The sequence below is a fragment of the Enhydra lutris genome, unplaced genomic scaffold (assembly GCF_002288905.1).
Source record: "Enhydra lutris kenyoni isolate GAN:26980312 unplaced genomic scaffold, ASM228890v2 scaffoldscaffold57, whole genome shotgun sequence".
In the NCBI taxonomy this organism is placed as follows: domain Eukaryota; kingdom Metazoa; phylum Chordata; class Mammalia; order Carnivora; family Mustelidae; genus Enhydra; species Enhydra lutris.
In genome coordinates, this window is record NW_019154141.1 from 12,089,247 (window position 1) to 12,107,009 (window position 17,763).

General features: G+C 38.1%; 1 protein-coding gene across 4 annotated transcripts in view; it reads left to right on the forward strand.

Moving 5' to 3' along the window:
- Window positions 1-17,763, forward strand: part of LOC111158121 (G-patch domain containing 8) — a 108,172-nt gene that overhangs the window by 71,115 nt on the left and 19,294 nt on the right. For 2 of the 4 annotated variants that reach the window (XM_022519984.1, XM_022519985.1), the window contains one exon: window positions 12,699-12,842. In XM_022519984.1, coding sequence (XP_022375692.1) covers window positions 12,699-12,842 — 144 coding nt within the window. Of the gene's footprint in view, window positions 1-12,698; window positions 12,843-15,874; window positions 15,912-16,154; window positions 16,290-17,763 lie in introns of those variants that run through there. The other 2 variants (XM_022519986.1, XM_022519987.1) reach the window with 2 other exon arrangements.

Sequence of the window (17,763 nt, forward strand, 5' to 3'; positions counted from 1 at the left end):
CCTATTTTTAGGCCACACACCTTAATATATTACTAAGCTGTTCATGGGGCACCTGGGTGGTTCAGTGGGTTAAGCCTCTGCCTTTGGCTGAGGTCATGATCTCAGGGTCCTGGGATCGAGCCCCACATCGGGCTCTCTGCTCAGCAGGGAGCCTGCTTCCCCCTCTCTCTCCGCCTGCCTCTCTGCCTACTTGTGATCTCTCTGTCTGTCAAATAAATAAAATCTTAAAAAATATATATATGTATATATATATATAAAACTGAGGTGTTCAGTGTCTTAGTTAATTTTTATCTCTTTGATCTGTCCTTAAATAGATGATTTATTGCGTCTCCGTATTTTAATCTCTGATTTCTGCATCATGAATGTTGCTGCTAGATTATGGTAGATGTTAAAATTTTTAGATACCATGAGTTGCCCTCATTGACATTATTAAGTGCTTTTCTTTATCTTGTTTAAAGCTTTATAGTGTAATCTGTACCTCATTTGAAAGTAAGACATTGACTCTGCTTTCATTTTGTGTATATTGCCTTGTATATCTTTGGGTTTGGGGTGTTTTGTTGTTTTGTTTCAATTTTTCTTCAAGGTTTTTATTTTTGTGAGAAAGAGAGACAAAGATAAAGAGTGAGCACAAACGGGGTTGGGGACAGGGGGAGAAGCAGACTCCCCACTAAGCAGGGGAGTCGGACCCAGAACTTGAGGACCCCGGGATTATGACCAGAGCCAAAGGCAGATGCGACCCGCTGTCCCTGTGTTTTTTGGTTTTTGTTTTTTAAGATCTATTTATTTATTTGAGAAAGAGAGAGAACGGGGATTGGGGGGAGGGAGAGAAAGAATCTCCAGCAGATTCCCTGCTGTTTTTAAAGCTGGACACAACTTGGGGCTTCATCCAGTGATGCTGAGATCATGACCTGAATCTAACTTAGAGTCAGTTGAGGGGTGCCTTGGAGGTTCAGTTGTTTAAGCATTTTCCTTTGGCTCAGGTCATGATCCAAGGGTCCTGGGATCAAGTCCCACATTGGGCTCCCTGCTCAGTGAGAAGTCTGCTTCTCCCTCTCCCTGCTGCTTGTTCTCTCTCTCTCTCCCCCCGTCAAAAAAAAATAAATAAATAAAAAATAAAAGACTCGGTTGAGTATCCAACTGAACCACTCAGGTGCCCCATCTTTGTTTTTTTTATGTTCAATCCTTCTGAATCACTTTGTTTTGGACATGCATCTTATAATTTTCATGGAGTTGGGTTTAGCTTTGCATTAGCTTTGCATATGAAAAAAATTTTTAATGATTTAATTACATATATTTTTAAGTAACCTCAAATTCACATCCCCATGATCAAAAGTCACATGCTTACCTGACCAAACCAGCCAGTGCCCCAATTTTTTATGTTTTATGTGACAGATAGGTTTGGTTTATTTTATATTAGGTGTTTTTTTTTTTTAAATATAGGGATAGAGATAGATATAGAGGGACTGTATTTTTGTTGTAGTTCCCTTTAACTTAATAACCCTTTGTTCTCTTTGTCTTTTAGTGTCCATTATTTACTTTAGAAATGGCAGGTTAACCTGCTTTTGTCATCTTATTCCCTTTAATTTCTTCTACCACCTAATATTAGTAAATACACTTAGTATGTAGCATACAATTATAGTTGTATTTATATTACTTGATTTTCACTTTTGAATAAAATTCTTGTTACTTTAATTACAGATGCAGTAATAGGCAGAGCTCTAATTCCCATTTGCCGTCTCTACCTACCCTGTCCTGTAGCAGTTAATATACTATCATTTCTGTTTTGTGAGGGGGTATAGGATGTATCTTGTCATCTGACATGCTAGTAGCTCTGCTTCTTTGAACCTCAGTTTTTTTTTTTTTTTTAAAGATAAGAGAAGTTTGTTTATTTTAAGATTTTATTTATTTGACAGATCACAAGTAGGCAGAGAGGCGGGGGGTGGGGAGCAGGCTCCCTGCTGAGCAGAGAGCCTGATTCGGGGGCTTGATCCCAGGACCCTGAGACCATGACCTGAGCTGAAGGCAGAGGCCTAACCCTCTGAGCTACCCAGGCACCCCAATATACTGCTCACTTTTAAATCGAAGTCTTACGCAGATACATTTGATGGGAAGATCACATGTCTGAACCCTGGTTTTAAGGGAAGTTGAGAAAGTGAGTTTTCTGACTTCTAGCTTGAGAAAACCAGCACTGATAAGGAAGAATATCCACAAGTTACTTAATAGCCAGACAAAATGAAACTGCCCAGGGTGCTTAGGAAAAATTATGGTGAATGAGAGGCACCTGAATGGCTTCTACGTGTCTGACTCTTGATTTTTGGCTCAGGTCATGATCTCAGGGTTCTGCACTTAGAGCAGTCTGCTTGTCCCTTCCTCTGATCCTCCTCCTGCTTGTGCTCGCCCTAGCTCTAAAATAAATAAATAAAATCTTTTTAAAAATTAGGTGAATGATTGAATATGACAAAAGTTATCATGTACTGTATATTCACTTTTTAGTTTTAATAAATTTATCCAAACTGGTTCATCCTGGCATTCCACAAAATACAGCAACCTTTTCTTGTTTACTGATTAAATAGCTTATGTGAGAAATGGTAGATGATAGAACTGCCCTGAAAGTGTATACCGAAGATACAAAACTGAATAGAAAAACCAATTTTAGAAGTCTTGGAAATGAGACTTATCCTCAGCTCTGTTAACTGAAAAGGTCTACTAACTGTGAGACTGATTTATGTACCCCTGCTGTAAGTGGCTCACAAGTCATCATTTATCATTTCTTTCCTCTTCTCATTCCTCTGTAGTCCTTTACAGCAAATGTATACACAGTTGACCCTTGAACAACGTAGGGGTTCCCACATGGTCAAAAATGCATAATAACTATCTAGTAAGAGCCCACTGTTGACCAAAAGCCTTACCAATAACCGAAACAGTTGCTTAACACATATTTGTATATATGTTATATAGTTTCTTATGATAAAGTATGCTAGCAAAAAGCAAATATTAAAATAAGAGAAGATATATTTACAGTACTGTACTGTATTTACTGATACTGTGTTATATCCTCTTATTTTTTAATTCATAATTTTTTATTATTTATTTTATTTATTTTTTAAAAGATTTTATTTATTTATTTGACAGAGAGAGAGATCACAAGTAGGCAGAGAGGCAGGCAGAGAGAGGGGGAAGCAGGCTCCCTGTTGAGCAGAGAGCCCGATGCAGGGCTCGATCCAAGGACCCTGAGATCATGACCTGAGCCTAAGGCAGAGGCTTAACCCACTGAGCCACCCAGGCGCCCCTTATTTTTTTTTTTTTTTAAGATTTTATTTATTTGACAGAGAGAGAGAGAGCACAAGCAGAGGGAGCATCAGGCAAAGAGATAAACAGCCTCCCTGCTGATAGGACTTAGTTCCGGGACTCTGGGATCATGACCTGAGCCAAAGGCAGAGGTTTAACTGACTGAGCCACCCAGGCATCCCATGTCCTCTGTTCATAAGATGAACCATCTGTCTGTACCTAAATCAGTATTGTCTTACTTGATACAAAACACTGTAGATGTTATACTTACTACTAATACTAGACATCAAAAATGAAAAGATAATATGGGAAACAGTTTACAAGTATAACAGTTCATGCATTGGTAATGAAGAAGCAGTGGTATGATTGCTTCATTTTAGCCTAGTGTAATCAGTACAGTTGTTTCATAGTAGTCTAGCCTATACACTAATTAATGGTTATAAAGTTTTTATGACATACAGCAGTCATATTCATAATAAAGTAGTAGAAACATTGTTATATTTAATACATATATTTTTATCTGAGGTTATACTCAGCTTCTCCAGTTGCAAGGGAGAAAGCCATACCGTACCATAATATAGTTCTTTGAAAGCAAAGTCAAAAAATAGTAAGAAAGCCAATACATTATTTAAAAAAAAATTTTTTTATTAACATATAATGTATTATTAGCCCCAGGGGTACAGGTCTGTGAATCGCCAGGTTTACACTTCACAGCACTCACCATAGCACATACTTTCCCCAATGTCCATAACCCAACCACCTTCTCCCTACCCCCTCCCCCTGGCAACCCTCAGTTTGTTTTGTGAGATTAAGAGTCTCTTATGGTTTGTCTCCGTCCTGATCCCATCTTGTTTCATTTATTCCTTTCTTACCCCCCAAACCCCCCACGTTGCCTCCGAACTTCCTCATATCAGGGAGATCATATGATAATTGTCTTTCTCTGATTGACTTATTTCGCTAAGCATAATACCCTCTAGTTCCATCACAGATAAACCAATACATTACATTATTAATTTCCTACCAGATGTCACTTACCTTATTCCTATGTAAGGATAGTCCACCCACTTCCCATCATAGTCTTATACATGATGTCCTTCATAATGAATATTTAGGCAATGATGATGACACAAAAACGTTTGTCTCATGCAAGTCTTTCCATATAGTTACTACATTTTCATACAAAGACACGCACACACACGAGATAAGTTTATTAACTATATGGCATAATGATTATATACTGTTCATTAAGTGGAAGTGGATTATCATAAAGGTCTTCATCTTTACTGTCTTCACATTGAGAAGGAAGAGGAGAGATTGGTTTCACTTATAAGGGGTGGAAGATGTAGAAGGGGAAATAGAAGTTACTTAGTGTAACTTTACAGAAATAACATCATTATTTCTGTCTGACTTCTTTTTCATTTTTTAAGAAAATGTTTCTAGGGCACCTGTGTGGCTCAGTCGGTTGGGCATCCGTCTTCGGCTCGGGTCATGGTCTTGGGGTCCTGGGGTTGTGATCTTGCGTTCCTGGGGTCTGGCCCCGGGTTGACCTCCCTGCTTGTCAGGGAGTTGGCTTCTCCCTCTTTCTGCTCATGCTTTCTCTCTGTCTCTTTCATATAAATAAATAAAAATTAAAAAAAAAAGTCTCTATACATCGTCTTCTATCCTTTGCTTTAATTTCAATGCCCATATCATAGATGGGTCCATGTGGTAAAAGAAGTCAGAAGCAGTCTTGAATTATCCCAACCCTTCTTCCAGATAGTGTAATGTCAGTTTGTTTTCTGGCACTGCTTCTTCTACATTTCCTTCCTTATTATCTGGCACTGGTTTTGGAAGCACTCATCTTCCATTAATTCCTCTGGTGTGGTGTCTGTTATCTCTTGAAATTCTTCAAAATCCGTATCTTGAAACCCTTCCCCACCACCATTTCTTTCCCCCCTCCGTATCTATAATCTCTTTTGTGATTTCCTTGATTGGCTGTATTTTAAGTTCTGTGAAGTCATGCACAACTTCTGGACACCGTTTTCTCCAGCAGGAATTTACTGTTTGGGACTTTTATGGCTTCCGTGGTTTTTTCTGTAACAACAGTGGCATCTTCAGTGGAATAATCCTCCTTTTTGAGGTTCTCCTCCCTTTAAGGTCGCCTCCATAGTGTTGACAATCCTTTCTATAGTGTACTGTGTATAATGACCCCCTGATCTAGAGGCTGAATTAGAGACATTGTATTTGGGGACAAATAGACCATTTCAGTGCCTTTGCTGTTGAACTCATCCAGTTCTAGGTGGCCAAGGGCATTGTCAAGTAAATATCAAAAGGACTTTGAAAAGCAGTCCATTACTTGCAAGGTACTTCCTGACATCCCCTGAAGTCATCAATGGTACCAATCAAGAAAAAGCATTTTTGTTGTCCCGGCCTTCTTTTTGTACAATGGAAAGACTGTCAGCGCTTATCTTTTCCTTTCAAGGCTTGGGGGTTAGTTTTATAGATAATGGCAATCCTAATCATAAACCCAACTGCATTTGCATAAAACAGTAGTGTTAGTTTATCCCTTCCTACCTTAATCCTGGTGTTTGCTTCTCTTCCTTTCTAATAAATGTCCTTTTGACTTTTCCCCCTCCCCAGAATAGGGTACTTTTGTTTGCATTAAAAACTTGTTCAGGGGGTGCCTGTGTGGCTCAGTGGGTTGGGCCTCTGCCTTTGGCTCAGGTCATGATCTCAGGGTCTGCTCAGCAGGGAGCCTACCCCCCCCTTCCTGCCTCTCTGCCTACTTGTAATCTCTCTCTCTCTGTCAAATAAATAAATAAAAATCTTTTAAAAAAAAACAACAAAAAAAAAACTTGTTCAGGCAGATTACCTTTCTCTTCAGTGTTTTTCTTGATGGTGTCTAGGCACTGTCTGCTCCTTTTGGTTGGCAGAAGCCACTTTTCCTGTTATCTTGACATTTTTTAGCCAAACCTCTGTAAAAATTACCAAACCATCTTCTGCTGGCTTTTAATTCTCCAGCTTTAGATCCTTCACCTTTTTTTTTTTTTAAAGATTTTATTTATTTATTTGACAGAGATTTCACAAGTAGGCAGAGAGAGAGAGAAGAGGAAGCAGGCTTCCTGCAGAGCAGACAGCCTGAGGTGGGGCTCGATCCCAGGACCCTGGGATCATGACCTGAGCCGAAGGCAGAGGCTTTAACCCACTGAGCCACCCAGACGCCCCTAGATCCTTCACCTTTTGCTTTAAGTTGTCATATAATCCCTTTGGCTTTTTTTAAACCTTTTTTTTTAAACAGACTCTGTTAAAGTCTGTACATATTCCTTTCTTACAGCAATCCTAAACCCACACAAAAACTGCATTTTCTTTTCTTTCTTTCTTTCTTTCTTTTTTTTTTTTTTTTAAGATTTTACTTATTTGACACAGAGAGACAGACCTCGAGAGAGAGGATACAAGCAGGGGGTGTGGCAGAGAAAGAAGCAGGCTTCCCGCCAACCAGCGAGTCTGATCATGACCGGAGCCCGAAGGCAGATGCTTAACTACTGAGCCACCCACCCACCCCAAAAACTGCATTTTAAATGTGAGATTAAAAGGTTTTTCACAAAATGGAGCATCTGGGTATCTCTGATGGTTAAGCATCCCGCTCTTGGTTTTGGCTCAGAGTTGGGAGATTGAGCCCCATGTCCATCTCTGCGCTAGGCTTGGAGCCTGTTTAAGATTCTGTCTCTGCAGGACTCTTGGGTGGCTCAACCAGTTAATCATCTGCCATGGGCTCAGGTCATGACTTCAGGGTCCTGAGATCAAATTCCATAGCAGGTTCCTTGCTCAGCTGGGAACCTGCCTCTCCCTCTGATTGCCACTCCCACACACAGGCTCACTCCCGCACACAGGCTCGCTCCTGACATAAAAATAATTAAAAAAAAAAAAAAATCCTCTCCCTCTACTCCAGCTAACTCTCGATAAATAAATTAATTAATAAAAATAAAAACCGTTTCGCACCTGCTGATATAGCTATAGTGACAGCTTCATGGATTTCCTCTTATTTTTTTTTACAATGGTCCTTACACTTAACATTTCAAGGTTTATTAATCTTGACATGGCAGGCTGCCACTGTTGGAGATGTGACTCTGTGGTCTATATCAAGCAGTTTAAATTTTCCTTAGAATATCACGACTTTTCTCTGCTTGTGAGCACTTTCAGCATCACTAGTGGCACTTTGTGTGGGTCCTGTGGTGTTCTTCAAGGTTAACAATATTGCACTAAACATAATGAAAAATAGACAAGATCTGGGAGATACCACTTTTTACTGCAATACCCAGCTTGCCAGAGAGCCAAACTGCTCATGCAGAGATGATTAGCATCTCACACAGTTGTAAGTGGTACCTGTAACACTTGAGCTCATCCCAGTAGCAACTGAGATGGCTATGAAATCATGTTACAGCATGTACTACATTTAATTTTATGCAGTTATGACTTAATACATTGTCTTTACGTTTGTTTACATTTCTTTCCACTAGTGGTGCCATGGAAGGTCTGTAAGTGTGCACCTACGTTTTGATAAATGATAACTCTTTCTCTTTTCAAGTAGGCTCCAAGCCCAGTGTGGAGCCAACGCAGGGCTTCAGCTCACGACCCTGAGATCAAGAGTCAGATGGCTTAACTGAGCTACCCAGGCACCCCTAAATTTTAACTTTCTATAGTAGATTTGTATGTCTTTTATGGTAGTAAATGATAAACTAGTATCTACATGTATTTTATTCATTAACAACTGTTAATGTTCTTTTTTTTTTTTTTTCCTAGTCTATGTGGTTTATCTGTTTTTTTCAAATTCTTGCAAATCTCCCAAACTTTGTATTGGGAAAAAATCATATAAGTGGACCTGTGCAGTTCAAAACCATGTTCAAAGTTCAACTGTACTCAGTTTGTTTTGAGATGTCATTTGATGTTTAGTTTTTAAATGGAACTGGTAAGGCAAATTGGACCACCTTTTTGGGTCAGTCTTGTAGTTTTTAGCCAAAACCTCATAAAGACCAATGGATAAGGAATATATCTATGTTGGCTTTTCAGATTAACTGTGCGGCTTATTTGGAGAATAGCTTCTAACTGGCTGCAGTCTCAAGTAATGCTTTTTGCCATAAAGTCTAAAAAAGGTGGGGCACATGGCTGGCTCAGTCAGCAGAGCATGCGATTCTCGATCTCTGGATCATGAGTCTGAGCCCCACATTGGGTGTAGAGATTACTTAAAGGAAAAAAAAATGTTTTCCAAGTTAAAAAGTTGAGTATTGATATAGTTGCTCCAGCTTTATTTTGGTTAGTATTTGCCTGGCATATCTTTTTCTATCCCTTAACTTCCAACTTTCTAAGTCCTTGTGTTTTAGGGGTATCGCTTGTAATCAGCATATAGTTGGATTCTGTTTTTCTGGAAGCTTCTTAGTACATTTACGTTTCTTGTGATTACTTACCAATCTGTCTTTTTAACTTCTGTTTTCCTGATTTTTCTGAACTGTTTACCTTGATAAAATTGAAGTTTTCTTGCTTTTCCCCCCTTTACTATTTCTAGCCTTCTAATAATTACTCTGGGAATTTTAATGTAAATATGCTTAATTTAACAAAGTCCAAAGTTAACTGTATCTCAATTAGTAGAAAGACTCTAGAACACTTGAACTTTGAACGCCCTCTTCTGTTATACTTGTCCATTATAGCTAGCATTTAGCTTTTATCCTTTTTCAGTTCTGCAAACTGGGTGTTTTTGTTGTTATATATATATATTTTATTGCTTAACATTTACTTTCAGATTTCAGACCTTTTTACTGGCATCATTTTCCTTCTTCCCTAAAGCATATGCTTCAGGAAGCCAGGACTTTCAGGCCCACAGTAAGAAATACGTTTACTGTTGCCACCACTTAAAACTGAAACAAAAGTTTTACAAGATAGTATTTAGCCTTATGTGAAATACACTCTGTATTTTGCTATTTTTTTCCCCTTTTCATGCCTGTTACAATCTACTAAATTAATGCTGTGATCCATTGGTGAGTCACAATCTGTGATTTCAGAAATACTGCTTTAGAAAGGTTCTTTTTAATGAATCTGTTGGTGGTGAAACTCTTCATTTCTTCGTTTGTGAAAAATAGGTCATTTGTTATACGAATGACATATATTTTCTCTCAGCCCGCTGAAGCACACTGTCTTACCTTCTGTTGCATTTGAAACTGCTGTCAAACTGATTGTGGGTGATCTTTTTTTTCCCTGGATATTTTATGATTTGATGGTCTTTTTTCCCTTTGTAGTCTCACTCAGCGTGTCTAGGTGCATATTGTTTATGTAGCCTGTGTGGTATACTTTGTGCTTCCTGTATCTGGAGTTGTCTTACTAATTTGAAAAAATCCTTAGCCTTTCCATCTTCAGATATTTTTCTCATCTCTGCTGTCTGTTCTCTTTTTCTGGGATTCCAGTTATACGTGTGTTAATATTCTTATTATATTCTTCATGACTCCTAGACCTCTTTTTCACATTATCTGTTTGCTTGTCTCTGCCACATTCTAAGTAATTTCAGTTCTTACCTCTTTTTGTTTACTACATCTTTTTTGAATTGATATATAATTTACATACTATAAAACTCACCTTTTTAAAGTATCCATTGGTTTTTAATATATTTTGTAAGTTTGTGCAACCATTGCTACCATCTAATTCCAGAACATTTTCACCTCCCTACTGTGTTTTTTAAATTTTTATTGTTTTGTTTTGTTTTGTTTTGTTTTGTTTTTTATTAAGTAAGCCCAGCACAGAGCCTAGTGCGGGGCTTGAACTCATGACCCTGAGATCAAGACCTGAGCTGAGATCAAAAAGTTGGACAGGCTCCGCCCTGCGCACCCCCACCCCACCCCCCACCCCCAATTTCTTTTTTGAGCTGTATCTGGTCTGCTTTTTTTAATCCATCTTCTAAGTAGCTGATGAATTTTTTGGTTTATTTTTTACAGTTAGGTTTCTCAATTATAAAAGTCTCATTTTGGTCTTTCTGTAGTCTGCCTAGGTTTTTGATATTGTTTTCTGTTTTGTTTTGTTTTTAAGCAGGCTCCACACCCAACATAGGGCTTCAACTTGTGATCCTGAGATCAAGTCATGTGCTCTACCAACTGAGCCACCCAGGCACCCCTAGTTTTTTGTTTAAGGATTAGATTTTAAAAAATTAAGCAATCTGTACATCCAACATGGGGCTTGAATTCACAAGCCCAAGATTGAGAGTCATGTGCTCTTACCAACTGACCCAGCCAGGTGCCCCTGTAGTTTGCCTAGTTTTTATTGTTTTTTGTTTTTTAAAGATTTTATTTATTTATTTGACAGAGAGAGAGAGAGAGAGAGAGGGAAGCAGGCTTCTTGCTGAGCAGAGAGCCCGATGCGGGACTTGATCCCAGGACCCTGAGATCATGACCTGAGCCGAAGGCAGCAGCTTAACCCACTGAGCCACCCAGGCGCCCCTGCCTAGTTTTTAAAATATGTTAAATATGTTTAATGTTTGCTCGTTGTTTTAATTCCATTTTATATTTTAAACATTTTTTCGTTACTTTATATTATGTAACAGACTATTCCAATATCTGAGATTTGGGGTGCCTAAATCTGTTGCTTGTTTCCAATGACTTTCACTTATAGACAGATTAATTTTCTTTCTTTCTTTTTTTTTCTTTTAAGATTTTATTTATTTATTCATGAGAGACAGAAGCAGAAGGAGAACCAGGCTCCCCAAGGAGCAGGGAGCCTGATACAGTACTCGATCCCAGGACCCTAGGATCATGACCTGAGCCAAAGGCAGATGCTTAACCATCTGAGCCACCCAGGGTCCCTGTGGATAGATTTATTTTCTCTTCTGTGTGTCTAGTAATCTTTGATTTGTAACCTCTGTTTTGTTGATCTTAATCTAGGAAAATGTTAAAGGGCTAAACTGGAGGATGCTTTCTGAGAGTGTTTTTGATTCCCTCAGCCAAAATGCAGAGGTCCTTGTGTACTCTCCAGCCCGGTTATAGGTTCTTTCATTTATTAATGAGGCTTCTCTGATCTAGCACCCCCATCTTGCTTAAACACCAAGCTCCAGTGTCACCCACATGTCCTAAGAAAAGCCCTTGTGCCTCACAGCCCTGATTTCAGTTTCAGATGATAAGTTGCTCTGTTTTGTTTTGTAGTGCTTCTTTTGGGGATTATACTTACTTCTGTGGTTTCTACAATGCAATAAAAATTGTGTTTTTTAGGGTACCTGGGTGGTTCAGTCAATTAAATGTCTGACTCGTGATCTCAGCTCAGTTGTTGATCTCAGGATTGTGAGTTCAAGCCCAGCATTGGATATTACTGATGCTGGGCATGGATCCTACTTTCAAAAAAAATTGTGATGTTTATTTCTGTTTGGTTGGTTGGTTGGTTTGTTTGCCAGAAGTAGGAGTAGGGGATGACACCATAATGCCAAAAAGCAAAGAAAAAATTAAATTCTTTTTGGGGGCATCTGGGTGACTCCGTTGCTTAAGCATCTCATTCTTGGTTTCTGCTCCGGTCATGATCTCAGGGTCCTGGGACCCAGCCCTGAGTCTTTGGGCTCCTCACTCAGCAGGGAGTCTGCTTCTCTCCCTCTGCCCCTCCCCTTGCTTGTGTGTATGCGTGTGTGTGCGTGCACATGCATGCTCTCTTAAATATATCTTAAAAAGACTAATTGAAGACAACTGATTTTTTAAGAGTTTATTTATTTGAGAGAGAAGGGGAGGTGAGAAAGAGAGCATGAGTAGAGGGAGGGGCAGAAGAGAGGGAGAAGCAAATAGGGAGCAAGATGCAGGGCTTGATCTCCGGACCCTGAGATCGTGACCTGATCTGAAGGCAGATGCTTGATGGACTGAGCCACCCAGATGTCCCTAAAGACAGCTATTAATTTAGATAATACAGTAAGTTGCCTGAAATCCTTTATCATTAATGGTATCCCATCCATGATAAACACATGGATTAATTAATAGTATAAGTTTACTAGATAAAACACAATGTCTACAAAAAAAGAAATCTATCAGTACAACCACACACAAATCACCCTGCCAGATTGCCACTGTGTTCCATCTGACTTTTATTGGTACTGCTAAATAAGCCCCCTTTTCTCTTTTAGGTAAGACTGCCTCTTTATAACATTCATTTAAATTCTACCAACTTGGGGCGCCTGGGTGGCTCAGTGGGTTAAGCCGCTGCCTTCGGCTCAGGTCATGATCTCAGGGTCCTGGGATCGAGTCCCGCATCGGGCTCTCTGCTCAGCAGGGATCCTTCTTCCCTCTCCCTCTCTCTCTGCCTGCCTCTCCGTCTACTTGTGATCTCTCTCTGTCAAATAAATAAATAAAAATCTTAAAAAAAAAAAATAAAAAAAATAAATTCTACCAACTTAATTTTTTGTTTGTGTTTTGTGGTTTTTATAGGATTATGTTGACAAAGAGAAGGCAATTGCCAAAGCATTGGAAGACCTCAGAGCCAACTTCTACTGTGAACTCTGTGATAAGCAGTATCAGAAACATCAAGAATTTGACAACCATATCAACTCCTACGATCATGCACACAAGCAGGTGAGGAAATGCTTGCTAACAAAAAAAAAAACAAAAACAAAAAAACTTTGTTGTTAAAACTATTGAATTTTATCAATGTGACTATGGTTTCTTATATCTCTAGTCTTTATCTGAGGTCCATCTGACTTACCTGATTTTTTTTCAGTGACAGAAGTCCCAACAGACCTTCTGAGAATTTATGTAGAGTGAAGAATTGTGAGCTTTATAAATCTTCATAAAGTTCTTGGCTTTGAATGGTTTCTGTATTTGTGTTTAATTTGGTAGTTCAACTGAGGATCACTATAAGCTTTGTTTCCCTTTCTCCCTCTTTCCGAACATGTCAATCTTTGAACAATTATCCCAGACTCTGGTCACTTCATCCTCTATATATATATATTCATGCTTTGTTGGCTACTGTTTCCTATCGGTAAGTCAGTTTTGTTATTTGGAATGCCTTGGAAGATAGATAAATCTTGAAAAGAAAAACAGAATTAGATGCTATCTTAACTTGAACAATAACAACAACAAAAAAAGCCCTCTGATGCTTCATGTTGAAGAGCTTGCTAAAAAGTGGTTTATTCTTTCTTTGCAGTCTTTTCTTTCTTTCATTGGTTTAGAAAATAAAATTGTACCTAACTAGTTACACACATAAAGAAGGTAGCAGTAATTCCCCAGGGGGGATTTTAGAAAGAAGAAACAAATCTTTAATTTCTTATAGTACAGTTCTGGCTTATTAAAGAATTTTGAGCCATTTGATTTGGGATGATTTTAATAGAACTTGCTAAGTCTTTGGAGGTTTGGTAGTTGTATTTGTTAAACCTGTAAAATTTATGAGCATTGCTAGAATGCTCTCTTAAGTGGATCTGTTGAACCAATGTTTTTTTTTACCTTTGCTTTGTCTTTCAACCAACCATAAGATTTCAGTGCACAGGTAAAGGGCAAGCTTTGATTAAGTTTTACCAACACAAGGATAGTTTGTAAACTTTTATACTTTTTGCAATAGTTTCTTCCACATTTAACCACACCTAACCAATTTAAGATTATTCTACTAGTAGAGTTGTATTCAACACAGCTTTGAACTTTTTATACACCTTTGGACATTGTTATACTGCCACTTCTGCTTAATTTGAAGAATTAAAAATTACGATATATATAGCCAAGTTATTTTGGCAATTATCTTACTTTTTCAAAGAATCATGTGTCAAGAAAGAAAGAGTTATAACAGCAAATACTGCTTATCCAGTAATTTCTCAACCTTTTCAGTGTATATATAATTCAAATTTGGGGGGTTATTTTTTACAGAATTAAGAAGGACATTTAACATCTAAACACATAAATGCCTTTTTGGGCTCTTGAGAATTCCTTCAGTCATGTGATGGGGGCATCTGAGTGGCTCAGTGGGTTAAGCCTCTGCCTTCAGCTCAGATCATGATCTCAGGGTCCTGGGATCAAGCCCCACATTGGGCTCTCTGCTCAGCGGGGAGCCTGCCTCTCTGCCTACTTGTGATCTTTCTGTCTGTCAAATAAATAAATAAAATCTGTTAAAAAAAGAATTAACTGTGATAGGGTGCCTGTCTAGCTTGGTTGGTCAAGTATGTGATTCAATCTAATGGCCGTGAGTTCCAGCCCCACATTGGACGTAGACCTTACTTAAAATTTAAAAAAAAAAAAAAAAAAGGGACAAATTAGAAGACTCCAGAAGAAACTTTAGGCACCAAAAGGAATTTTAAAAGGTTACATTTTCTGTTAAAGGGAAGTCTCTTGAGTAAAGTTTCTGTTAGGAAAAAATAAATCAGGAAAATTGTCATTCAGACTTGAATGGTGTTTATATTGCTCTTTAAAGGGAAAAAATTCTATCAAAGCACCAGATTTACAAGTTAAATCTGAGCAGAAGTACAGAACTAGTGAAATTCATATTGACAACATTAATGTGGTGGACGACAATGTTTTAGTGATGTTGCTTTCAACTTTTGAGAGTAGTAGTAATCGTTGCAGCTCTGGTTCTTTTGAATTTGGCATGTTTATTCTCCTCTGCACTTTGGGATGACCCACTTCTCTCTCTGATTTTCTCTATTATAGTGGTTTTCCACATGGGGAGATTTTGTCCTCCAGGGAACACTTAACGCTGCCTACAGACATTTTTGATCACCACAGTTAGGAGGGTGGTGCTACAGGCATGTAGTAGGTAGAGGCCAGGGGTGCTTCTGAACATCCTACAACGCACTAGAAAGTTCCTTGCAACAAAGAATTACCTTGCCCAGAATGTCAATAAATGCTGAGATTGAGAAACCCTGTTCTGTTAGGATTACTGAAAAACTATCAAATACATGTGGTATTGTGCTATCATTTGGCCTTTGCTTGGTACAAACAGATCACTATCATTTTAAGTCCCCAGTTGTGTTCTAAACTTTTATAAAATACTCATCTAGATGATCCCGAATGTTTATTACTCCAGGTTTGTTTGTTTTTGTCGTTGTTGCTGTTGTTGTTTTTAGATTATCATCAAAATGAAAATACAAAAGTGAGGATATCTTAGAGGGATATTAGAGGGATATTCCATGAATATAGAGATATGTCTATGATCTTTGGTCAAGGAAGAAGTCTTTAGCTAGTATGATTAATGAATGTATGTGAACTTATTTCTTCACCATGATCAAAAGCCCCTTCCTAGGTATTAAAAAAGAACAGCAATAGTATGAGTTTATTATTCTGTTTGCTCTTGGAGTGTTCTTTATTTGGTTGAAATGTAAGCTTTTTCATCTTTCTTTATACTGCTCTCTTAGTGCAAATAGTAGAATCTTGAAACAATGCTATAGATATATAAACCAGAAAATGCACAGTACTAAATTTTTTATAGTTCTACTCTTCCCTGTACTTAGAATTTCTAAGGAGCCTTTAATCCCCTTGGTACAACATAGCTAAATAATCCCTAAGAGGAGGTGCATCCTGTTTTTCATTCCTCTTTGATGGACATGAACTTACCATACAAATGGACCTATCATTTTCCACATTCATGCTCTAAAATCATAAAGACGCCCTGTCTTGTCTTCCAGGAAGGCACACAGGATTATTATGAATCTGAGATAATGGGTAAGTACATTCAACCCTATATGAGTAATCCCTAGTTTGCATCTTCCATCAGATTTTCACCATTAAAAATTTCCAGAGAAATAATCTATCATGTTAGTGGTAAACTACTAGTATAGACAGGATCCTGAACATACCCTTATCTTCATGAAGCACAAATAATCTCTCAGAAGAAGGCTACATGGTCACCCTCATTTGTGGTGATTTGGGAGGAGGGGGGTTGTTATATGCTGCTCACTACTCTAGTTTTTCTCAAATTTTCTAAGATTTTTGTGAAGAAAGTCATTAACCCACAAATTTTAAGACCCAGCCGGATGTGCAAAGATGAAAAAGCTCATGAGACATTTTGGCTCTTGTCAGCTGTTTAACCCTCATTTTAAGGTAATAATTTCAATACATTTTGAAGGGAAGACATTCAGACTTAAGAGATAGCCCAGTCTGTGATTCCTTTTTATATAACTCAGTCCTGATATGCCTCAGTGCTTAATATTAGTATCTATCTTCTGTCCCTCTTGGCTTAATTATGGTACAGTCAAAATTACTTCGAAACTAAACATTCTTCTTTCTCTACCTCCTCTCCTCTTTCATTATTTTGTATATCCAAAAACATGTCTTTTAGTGGATATGACCATGGAAATCATTTTCTTGAGTTTTCATAGGGCCTAAATTTCAAACTGTAAAGAACATTCTCTTTCTTGAAAGTGCATTTGTAGCAGCACAATAATAGTGTCTTATTTCTAACACTGTTTTTTGTTGTTATTTTTGTTTTGCTTTCTTTGGTGCCTTGTTACCTAGTCAGGATTTTCCCAGTCTTACTCTCCCTTATTTGTGGCACTAAGGGTCCTCCTCACCAGCCTCCAGTACATAAGCCAGAGATCACAAATTGTCCCATAGATGTGTTTTGTCTGGCCTTTGCAGTATTAGATTTTTTCCCTTTAATTTTGGTTGGTTCCCAGCTTTTAAAATGAGATTTTACATAATTCAAACTTACCTTGAAAAAAATGAAATATCTAAGAACACTGGGCCTACATTTTAATACAACAATTGGCTAAAGCTGAATAGTTGCTGTCTCTTCAGACAGGCACATGCTAACGTTCAGTTATCTGTGGTTCCACATAATCTTTGCTCTTATGTCAAGTTGTATGACTCATTGTATTAACTGTCAAATCCCTCTAGACATTTGGGTTTGTGACCCAGGCCCATACCTTCCTTTTCTCTCCACACAGGCTTCTACCCACAGCATTCAAATTGACACTGGAGAAGTAGCACATTGAAAAGCTGCCTCCTTCTTCCTCTTTAAGGGGCCAACTTTGCAGTTTGAGAACTACCTGTGGTAGTCTTATCCAGTTATCAAAATCTGATACAGTAAAGCAGCTTAGAGAAATTCTTTTTACTTGTACAAAAAATCAGTGTCTTGGTCAGAGGAGAGATTCAGCCTGCCTCTTTCTGCTAAAATTGGTTCAGTATGAAACTCCTTTTACGTTTTTTTTTTTTTTTTTGGAAACACTGAAATCTCATTTAGTACCATGTCTGTTTCAACTGTAAAAGTAGTTTTATGAGCTTTAAATAGCTGAACTAAAACAGAGTAAGCCTGTAGCAGCCATCAATGACTTCTCTACAAAATGGAATCTACTACTGCATAATTTAGTTAACTTTGTCTAAACTGTTAGTTACTTTTTGACAGCATTGCTTACTTTTAGTTGACTGTGACAATATCAAGTAATATGTATTATTAAGGAACAGAGATTTTAGAGTTTTCCTCATTACTCAAAAATGAAATAGGTTTTCAATTGAAATAAGGTCTGAGAAATTCCTTGGTGATGGAAGGAATAATCATTTTTGGACTTCACATGGC